The sequence below is a fragment of the Branchiostoma floridae genome, chromosome 14 (genome assembly GCF_000003815.2).
Source record: "Branchiostoma floridae strain S238N-H82 chromosome 14, Bfl_VNyyK, whole genome shotgun sequence".
NCBI lineage: Eukaryota > Metazoa > Chordata > Leptocardii > Amphioxiformes > Branchiostomatidae > Branchiostoma > Branchiostoma floridae.
The window spans coordinates 21,294,849-21,305,121 of record NC_049992.1 but is presented as its reverse complement, the minus strand read 5'-3'; the positions used below and the strand labels follow the sequence as shown (position 1 = coordinate 21,305,121).

The window sequence follows — 10,273 nt, the reverse complement described above, 5'->3', positions numbered from 1 at the left end:
AAAAAATATAGCTTTGAATCAGTCAGGAAATTTTTAAGTATCCGACTTGGTGCAGAGCTCGCGCCGTGAAGGTCAGTTGATAACATAAGAATAAGTTAAATTTTGCGCTTTCCAGCATTGTTGACGGACAAACTCGGCGCGTAAATATAGACAAATTTTGCAAAAATCTCCAGAAAATCAGCGGATGTTTGTGGACGGTGCTGACTTAGATGACAATTCCTAACGCCCGCCGGCGGCGAGAGAGGAGCGGCCGGTCGAACCCGATCAGTGCCGCCCCCTCCACCTACTGTTCTGGTCAGTCGCATCGTGCTAGCGCCGACTTTTTTGTCAGTTATTGCTACCACAGAAGTAGAAAAATATGTGAATTTAAATGTGTAAGATACAAAATAGTCTCCGGCAAGCTGCTTGGACCCCACAAGCTTGCAATGCGTTCTATATGGGGGCGGGGCCCTACATGAAACGTGAAAGATAAGTTTAGTTTGCGTTATGCTTTAAAAATTTGGACCGAATATAAATTTATACCGTACCGATGTCAGGCGCGCTGTACTGACTGTAGGCTGAAAATAAAACTTAATATTATCGAGAGATGTCGAAGATATTTTGTTGATGTTGGCGGTGTTTTTTTTTTTTTTTTGTAATGATTTTCGTCGCAAACAGTGCATTCAGCCCGTTTCCCGTGAAAACATCAGCTGGATTGTGCTAGATACAACCCTCCTCACAGGAGACAAGAAGTACATACAGTCACAATGTTACCGCCAAAAGGAAGCCAAAAAATTATAGAATTGAATTCTCATTTCTGTCTATTTTGAATTCATGAACTTTTGAAGAGAGCAAAATTAAAACAAGCTCACCAAGTTACGGCACACTGTCAAGTGTAGCACCAAAATCGGAACAAAAATCTCACAGAGTTTATCGCTTGTAACGCACAGGGTGAAGTATAAAATGTATTTTTATCCAAGTATGTTGTTCAGATGAATGTGTTAAAAATTCATTTATCAAAATTTGATCCCTCTGGCAACTAGCGATGGAGCGCCATGAGTTCTGGCGCGTGACAAAGCATGCCATGTCAGGGCACCTCCCCTTACCAACTACTGTAAATCTTCATGTTTGTCATCATCGTGCAATCACCTGTTGGCATTTTTTGCATACTATTTCGGCGGCCACCTCCATGTGACGTTATACGATTTTGTTTCGATACGTCCCCTTCAGCTTTCTCTTAACTTCAACGTCCCCGACTATAACTAGGAGACTGAACTTGAGTCTCAACATCCGTCCTCAAATCGCCACCAGTCTGCCATATCCGCGGAATATTCCAGCCATACAATGTATAAAATCTTCCTGTCAAACAATGTTATGACAGACGATATTGTAATGTATGTTGGAACAACAATCAATATCTTTGCATATCATGAGGACCAAAGTTGATTTGGATTCTGTTCCTGTAAGCACATACCACGCAATTATATTGTTATTTTATGTATGTTCGCAGCCACCAAGACCACCGGAGAAGCTACAAAGCTGAAAAATTCTTCTGAGAATTTGGATACGATAAGTTCACAGCTACCATGCCGGCTTCGGTAGGACGAATATCTATGTGCGTTGTGTGTACCGTCTTCTGCTGCACATTGGTGGTCTCTGAGATCGTCCACAACCCCATCAGACACAGACAGATCAGCCGGTATGAGGGCCACAGGGCGCAGAAACCGCCGCCGCACGCAGCCCCCGAGCCGCGCGCTGACAAGTTGGAGATGAAGAACAACCTACGTGTGGAGAACCTGACCTCTTCACAGGTACACCATGTGGTGATGTAGATATACTTACTGGACACACAGATTAGCAGGCTGTACTCAATATCAGTCACAAGATTTAATATTAGTCACCAAAATCACCATGTGTGGAAGTATCATTCAGCCGCTCTTCCCAGAGCTCCAGTGTGATACGGTAGGTGGTCACGGGAACATCAATGAATACCAAAATAAAGACACAAATATAACTAGAAAGGCCGACATTTGCTTGAGAGCAAATACAGCATATTTCAGCCATCTCCCTCCCCATGCAACAGTAGACAGTTCTAAAATCACCCATGTGTGAAAACGGAACACTTCTGCTTAAAAATCACTTTTACTAAGCACAGTTTAGTCCAAAAAGCAATCTTAAAAAAATACCCCGTGCAAGAATGGACTCTTTCAGTGCACCCCATTGGAGTTTTCACAATAGACCAGTCTAGAAATGCTCCCGCTGAAAACATGGCCTTTGAATCAGAAACCCAGTTCAAAATTAGACTCAGCAAAAGAGTCCCCCCGTGCATGAAAAGGTAAAATAGACCAGTCTAAAAACACTTCAATCTGCTAAAAATAAAATTTTGAATCATCACCCATCCATCCTGAATTTGAAAAAATCCCCCTCCGTCCAAGAATGGACACTTCCTGTGATACCCCTATGTAAAATGGACCAGTGCAAAAATACATCCTCTAAAATAGGACTTTGACATAGTCATGGAAGTCCAAAAATTATTCCTTTTGTAAAAATGCCCCCCTCCGTGCAAGAATGGACTATTCCATCATATCCCATGTAAAATTGCAAAATAGACCAGTCCAAAAATACTCCCACTAAAAGACTTTACATAATCATTGGTCCAAATATGAATTTAAAAATAAAAATTAACCCCTCCGTGCAGGAATGGACTCTTCCAGATATATACAGGCTCGCTGATTGGCTGCCGTAACCTACTCAGAATATTAAATCAGCCTACACGAATGGTTGCCAAATAGGTCTTGTATAGACATGTACACGTGCAGATTGCAGGTGGAGGGTCAACGACCTTGAGGTCATTGACCTCTCTGGCCATTTGAAAATGACCACAAAATCCCAAAATATATCATTTTGAAGTGGTTTATGCCAAAAATTATACATAGGTCATTTGGATAAATATCAAGAGCACCCCTTTACCAAATTTCAGGTCATTTGGTTGTGAAACGGGGGTACAGGAGCCAAAAATGTCCTATTTTTGACAAAAAATGGCCACAAAATCGCAAAATTAAGCATTTTGTTGTACTGTATGCCCAAATTGTTGTTGAATCCATGTGCGCATATGTAAAGGGCACTCCTATACAAAAATTTAGGTCATTTGGTTGTGAAACGAGGGTACAGGAGCCAAAAATGTCCTTTTTTGTAAAAAAAATGACCAAAAGTCACAAAATTAAGCAATTTCTTGTACCATATTCCAAAACTGTTATTGAATCTATGTGGGCATATTATTAAAGCATCTCTTTACCAAATTTTAGGTCATTCGACTGTAATACCAGGGTACAGGGAGCCAAAATATACATAAAAATTGCCAAAAACCTCAATAAAATCATTTTAAAGGCAGATATGAAAAAAATGAAAAAAACGTCTAAGGGTATTAGCCCACTCTACCTTTGTGCGAAATTTCAGGTCATTCGGTCCAGGAACGACAGAGATAACGTGTTCCGAAGATTTGACAGGAGAAAGAAGAAAGAAGAAACATTACGAATACAATATATTTCACCATACCTATGGTATGGCTGAAATATAAATACATGTTAAATCATGCGACCTGTTCCTAGCCCTGTGGGGCAAAAATGTAAAATAAAGATCTTCCTTCATTCGATCGTCAACAAGATAATCTGGTACCATGGGCAAGCTCGTTGTGGTACCACCATTAGACTTCAGAAACGTAGAAAAAATGCCTGAAAATGCATGAACAGAGGCGGCGGCGGCAGCAAATTTCGTATGGGGGGGGGGGGACTTTTGCTAGCAAAATTCTAAGCACATGGAGCGCCGGATGCGCGACAATCCTATGCGGAGCCGTGCGCATGCTCCCCCTGGGAAAGTTGAAATCTTGACCCTCTAGAATGCTAGTTCCTGCATTTTGAGAAGCAAATTTGGCTGCCAGACTAAGCTAAGTTTAATTGCGATTCTATTAGAAAAACACTTTTTAGCGAGGGCGATGCCCAAAAAATATTTTCACTACTTCGAGCGCCGAAGGCAAGGTTGGTCTGGGGAAATTTTGAAATCAGGACCCTATGAAACACCATTTTCTGTATTTTAAGAGACAAATCTTGCTGGCAGACTATGCTTATTGCTTTAATGGCCCCTGTAACACCGCCACTGATAAAACAAACTGGAATGTCAATCAGAATGTAAATTAACCGGCATGTCATTAATTTGTTTCCAACGACAGATTACAGCAACGTCTGTTCGACTTCGCTGGGATGTCAGTGGGAACGAAAGCTTCCCAGGCTATCGGATAGAACATGAGATGATGGACAGTGAGACAGTCAGGGTGAGAACCAGCGATATTTACGGGGAATTCCGCAGCTATACACTCAAAGGACTCTATCCAAAAACAAGGTAGGCAAAATGGTCCAACTTCCTATAATGTTATATCTATATCTATATAAAAAAATATTTGAAGATAGATGCAAGTGCACATTCACACACATGCACACAAATAGATATTGATTGTTTTTATTCACAAAGAGGATACACTGTATGTGTAGCTGAATCAATGTAACAGCAACACAAGATTACCTCTTAAAGGTGAACACATCAAACCTTGGAGGTACAGCAGGCGCGGCATAACGTTACATTCTCAAAAGAACAATGCTATCACCTCAACGGCTAAGGAATCACCCTGTGGGCAGAGCAAGTCTATTGACCTGCAAACTCGTTTCTTCCTTGTGTATTCTGATTGTGTCAGTATTTCCACAGATACCGTGTGTGCGTCATGCCGCTCATGTACAGTGCAGTGGGCCTGTCCTCTCCTATCGTTATTCACAAACGGAAGCAGTGCGTGGTGATCCAGACAAAAGATGAGACACAGGACAACCAGGAAATGTACATCCAAATAGGCATGGGCTGTGCAGCTGGTAAGATATACACCATTTTCTACACACATGCACTAAAAGGAATATAAGTTATCAACAATAAAATGTCTACACCAGTCTGATAGGAAAAAAAATCATATTTAGCTTTAGATATAAAAAGTAGAACTTAAGTTGTTCTGATAGCCCACTTATCTGTAGTTACCAATAGCATGTAAGGAGGGTGGTTATATACACGTAACATACACATAACATTATATACCTCATCAGTCTGACACCCACACTACATCAGTCTCGCATCTACACTACACTAGTCTGACATCTACACCGGTCTAACATTCCCACTACACCAGACTGACATCCACACTGAACTAATTTACATCCACACCAGTCTGACATCTACACTACACCAATCTACACCAGGTTGACATTCACACTACACCAGTCTGACATATATGCTACACCTAACAAAATGCACTACACCACCCCAACATCCACGTTACCTCAGTCTAACAAAATACACTACACCAGTCTGACTCCCACACTACACCAGTCTGACACCCACACTACACCAGTCTGACACCAACACTTCACCAGTCTGACATCCACACTACACCAGTCTGACACCCACACTTCATCAGTCTGACATCCACACAACACCAGTCTGACACCCACACTACACAAGTCCGACACCCACAATACACCAGTCTGACACCCACACTTCATCAGTCTGACACCCACACAACACCAGTCTGACATCTACACTACACCAGTCTGACATCCTCACTACACCAGTCTGACATCTACACTACACCAGTCTGACACCCACACTACACCAGTCTGACATCTACAATACACCAGTCTGACACCCACACTACACCAGTCTGACATCTACACTACACCAGTCTTACATCCACACTACACCAGTCTGACATCTACACTACACCAGTCTGACACCCACACTACACCAGTCTGACATCCTCACTACACCAGTCTGACATCCACACTACACCAGTCTGACACCCACACTACACCAGTCTGACATCTACACTACACCAGTCTGACATCCTCACTACACCGGTCTGACACCCACACTACACCAGTCTGACATCCACACTACACCAGTCTGAAACCCACACTACACCAGTCTGATTCCCACACTACACCAGTCTTACATCCACACTACACCAGTCTGACATCTACACTACACCAGTCTGACATCCTCACTACACCAGTCTGACACCCACACTACACCAGTCTGACATCCACACTACACCAGTCTGACACCCACACTACACCAGTCTGAAACCCACACTACACCAGTCTGACACCCACACTACACCAGTCTGACATCCTCACTACACCAGTCTGACATCTACACTACACCAGTCTGACACCCACACTACACCAGTCTGACATCCTCACTACACCAGTCTGACATCTACACTACATCAGTCTGACACCCACACTACACCAGTCTGACATCCTCACTACACCAGTCTGACATCCACACTACACCAGTCTGACATCCACGCTACACCAGTCTGACACCCACACTACACCAGTCTGACACCCACATTACACCAGTCTGACATCTACACTACATCAGTCTGACACCCACACTACACCAGTCTGACATCCACACTACACCAGTCTGACATCCACACTACACATTACAACATTATTGCTTTGAATCCATCACTCCCAGAAGTGTGGTGTAGTCACATATCCATCCTCAGACACAACACAAAGAATTACGAGGTCGAGCTCTAACTTATTTCCATATCTTATCACCATAAGTTACTGTCATAGCTGAGACAGTCTGCAGCACAGACATAGCAGGTCTGGTCTCAGTATGACTTCTAGCCACGAGCTACGCCCAGGCCCAGCTTATTACTTATAAAATGATCATAAAAAGTAGTTTCCAGAAATTCTAGAAAATATGTGTGACGTTTCTTCATGTATTGGTTTTTGTTTTGCCAATGAGAAACTCCTTTCAAAATTTGATTTAAACAGGGTCTTGTGCGTGGTCCGCGGCAGGGGTCAAGGGTCAAGCTAAGCACTCTGGGAGGCATCTTGCAAATTTTGACCAAGATTTTGGACCATGGGAGACACAAGAGGAAGATGATGAGAACAATGACTTGTATATCGTATTGGGTACAGGTTCTGCAATAGGTAAGGTCCCGTGTTGTAGGGATAGTTCATTTGATGCCACCAAGCTAGGCTACTCCCTTAAGGTTTGTTGCCTATGAATGCTGAGTGGCAAAAAATGTTCACATTAATATTGAATCATCAATATCTGAGGAGTTCAGTAAAATATCAGTAAGTCATTTGAAACATAAAACCTGTGTTCAGTCAACCAGATCGATGGCTATAAATTCAAAGTAAACAAAAAGTCTACCTTTCTTGGCCAGTTATTAAATAATCTTATTAGAGTGAATGGATTAAGATTATGCAAATTATAATCTAATTTGAATAATCAATGAGATATTATCATACCATGGTTGTAGTTCCTAAGCTGTACATGAGAATTTATAGTAAATGAGAGTCAGGTAGAGGTGAGCACTGCTATGCTTAGAGTACCCAAATTGGGGCTAATTTGCAAAATGAATAAGAAAATGCTATATGGTATTTGAGTTTATGATCATATGTAACTTATGTGCTGCTTCATCATCATCACAAGATAAAAATTGTACAAACCTAGATATCAAATGACGTTGACTAATGAGGCATTGATAAATCAATTACTTCATCTTAAATCATGCACATTTAAACCCTGATCATTTTATAAACCAAGACCATGTTTAAAGTGGAGTTTGTCTGTCCCACACCTAAACTCTCCCTGTGGGTCTCCAGCCTGGTGTTGGGGTCAGCTGTCTGAATGAAGTTTTTACCATTTCTCACTGCCAGGCTCACATTGTAAGGTTCCAGCATGGTTGACAGGATGTCTGCAACCATTTATATAACATCTACAAAAGCTCTAAATATTTCATGGAGGTTCAAACTCTAATTTCTTTCCTGAAAGAATCCTGAATTCTCCTGCTGTTTACATATATTAAAAACAATTTAAAACAGATTGAAAGCAGTTATCAGAGAGGTTATTAAAAAGAGTTGTGTTCTCCTCCAGGTTTGCTCTTCCTGCTCGTGCTGTGCGCTATCTTCTGTAAGTGGGACAAGGACCTTGGCAAGGGCGGCATTAAAGTACCAAGGTTCCATCCAAAGAAGCTCAATAAGCGCAAGAAGTCCAAGAAGCGCACTGGATCCCAGGAGGAACTCGCGCGAACGCCTGGATCTCACCATGGATCCCAGAACCTGTAACCACTTGTGTAAAAATCCACCGACACCAAAGGAGGTCATTTCAGTTGTCATGCTGTACTGGACTTTCATATCTCATACACATTGAAGTACAGGTAGTTTCCACAATACCTGATTTAATTTAACACATCACAGGGCCCTATTTTCACATGAATGTACCTAGAAACAAGTTCTCATTTTTTAAAATATTACAAGTCAGGTGACTTATCCCCCCCCCCATCACATTACATTCTTATCAATTGTAATGAATGTATATGGGGCCGTGTTTGACCATGATACAATTGCAATGAAATGTTTTATTCTAAGTGGCATTATTACATGTATCATTCAAATACATGTCTTCTGTGCCCCTTTGAAAGCTCTAAGAGCATATTTAATGTTCATATCAGAGATAGTGTATGGTTATGAGATTTTCTTCATTTGTGTACCTTGTTTATCTACACTATTGCCATCCAATGGCCATTTTTAAGGAGTGTTACATGTGGAATTCCATTCTGGTGGCCTAACAAATTAATGATTATGAGTGAAAGTGACTAGACTTCCACTATTTCACAAGGTGTCGTAGTAACAATGATTTGCCCATGACTACAATGTTTACAGTATTGGAGAGGCTAGCCTTTCAATCCCAGAGCAATAGGAGCAATCCACTGTGAATGTGTAACTCAATGAAAAATCTAAAATTATAAAATATGATTCTATAGCATGAAATAGTCTGCATACCATGAAGAACACGGGAAGAGTGAGCACAGACTTTGCAAACAAAACTTTGCATCAATCTATACTAGATGATATAAGGTATAACAAATGAGATAACATAACACCTAAAATTCTATCATAAAGTAATAAATATGAATACAAATAGTTAATTGAATGTACATTGCTTTGCTAGGTATATATGTAAAAAAAGTGCAATGTTCATTATTGTACATGTATTTCAATATTACATGTACTTTAGTTAGAGCACTCCTGTATATGTGAAGCATGTGTCCAGAGCATGTCTGGAGAACAATAAGGTCATCATGTTGTGATGCATTTGTCTGCATGTAGGTTAAGGATAGTTACCAGTCATACATGTACTTAATTCAACAATATCAGTCCTACAGAGGCTGCAGTAAGAAAAAACCATTGGTCAACTTGAACTTACACTATATTGTTGCTAAGAGCAAATAAGGAAATCCATTCATAGAAAGAGATATAATACTACAAGCTTTAGTCAAGATGTGCCTCTATGGAGGTGTGAAAATCCTTGCAAAGGCCCAGTCAGATACATTACTACATATTATCAAGGATACATGTAGCACTACTACTAGATGAAATTTGCAATAAAACAAATACCTAGCACCATAAGTTCTATCGTTACCTAGTCTTGTCATTATGCTTGTATTCAAGTATGGGGAAACATATTGTTTTTGCCCCATTTCTTCTCTCTTCTTTCGTTCCAAATGTTCAGTGACTTTCTATAGCGGTGCCTGGTGAAAATTACTGTCAGTTCCACTTAATCTAGATGAATCTGTCTGCTATAACCCGTCAAATTATCTGTATAATAATATATATGTTATGATATCACATGCATTCCTCCCTCAAAAACACACTCTACTGGTACAAGTGGCACAATCTGAGTTCCTTGACCCCATAACTTCTTCAATTTTGTTTTTACAATGTTACTTTGCAAATTATCTAATTTGCATGATCTATGGGTCACTATTTTCTGACTTAAAATGGAAACATTTGAAACAATTTTCCCTTCTGCTCCATATCATTCTTTCAGATGGTCACCTTTGTGTTTTGTGGAAAAAACTGTGAGCTTGAATTTCAACAATTAAAAAAGATTTCAGGAAAGAACGTCAATAAAAATCTATCAGGTCTTCTTTTGAAACATCTCATAGCCATTCTGATCCAACAAATGCTGTAACTACACCTTTGGATTGCCAGATAAATTTAAAGTTTTTAAGAGGCTTTTTGAATACAATTCAATCCTGTGGAACCTTACTATATGTAGAAAAATCAAATCTTTGATAATCTGGAGCCTCAAAGCAACAGCCTCTACCACCCATTATGAGTTACATGTACTGACAACATACAGACATAAAACGCAATGAAAAAACAGAACA

The 10,273-nt window shown here is 40.5% G+C and overlaps 1 protein-coding gene across 2 annotated transcripts; it reads left to right on the top strand.

Annotated features, from left to right (window-relative positions):
• Window positions 1-1,462: 1,462 nt before the first annotated feature.
• On the top strand, window positions 1,463-9,509 carry LOC118430473. Of its 2 annotated transcripts, XM_035841357.1 has the most exons (5): window positions 1,463-1,790; window positions 4,205-4,374; window positions 4,735-4,892; window positions 6,864-7,022; window positions 7,975-9,509. In XM_035841357.1, the coding sequence occupies exons 1-5, from the start codon at window positions 1,566-1,568 to the stop codon at window positions 8,163-8,165; spliced, it is 903 nt and encodes a 300-aa protein (XP_035697250.1). In that variant the 5' UTR covers window positions 1,463-1,565; the 3' UTR covers window positions 8,166-9,509. The 2 variants fall into 2 exon arrangements, with proteins under 2 accessions (XP_035697250.1, XP_035697251.1); XM_035841358.1 differs by lacking the exon at window positions 6,864-7,022 and having other exon boundaries at window positions 1,467-1,790.
• Window positions 9,510-10,273: the final 764 nt, after the last annotated feature.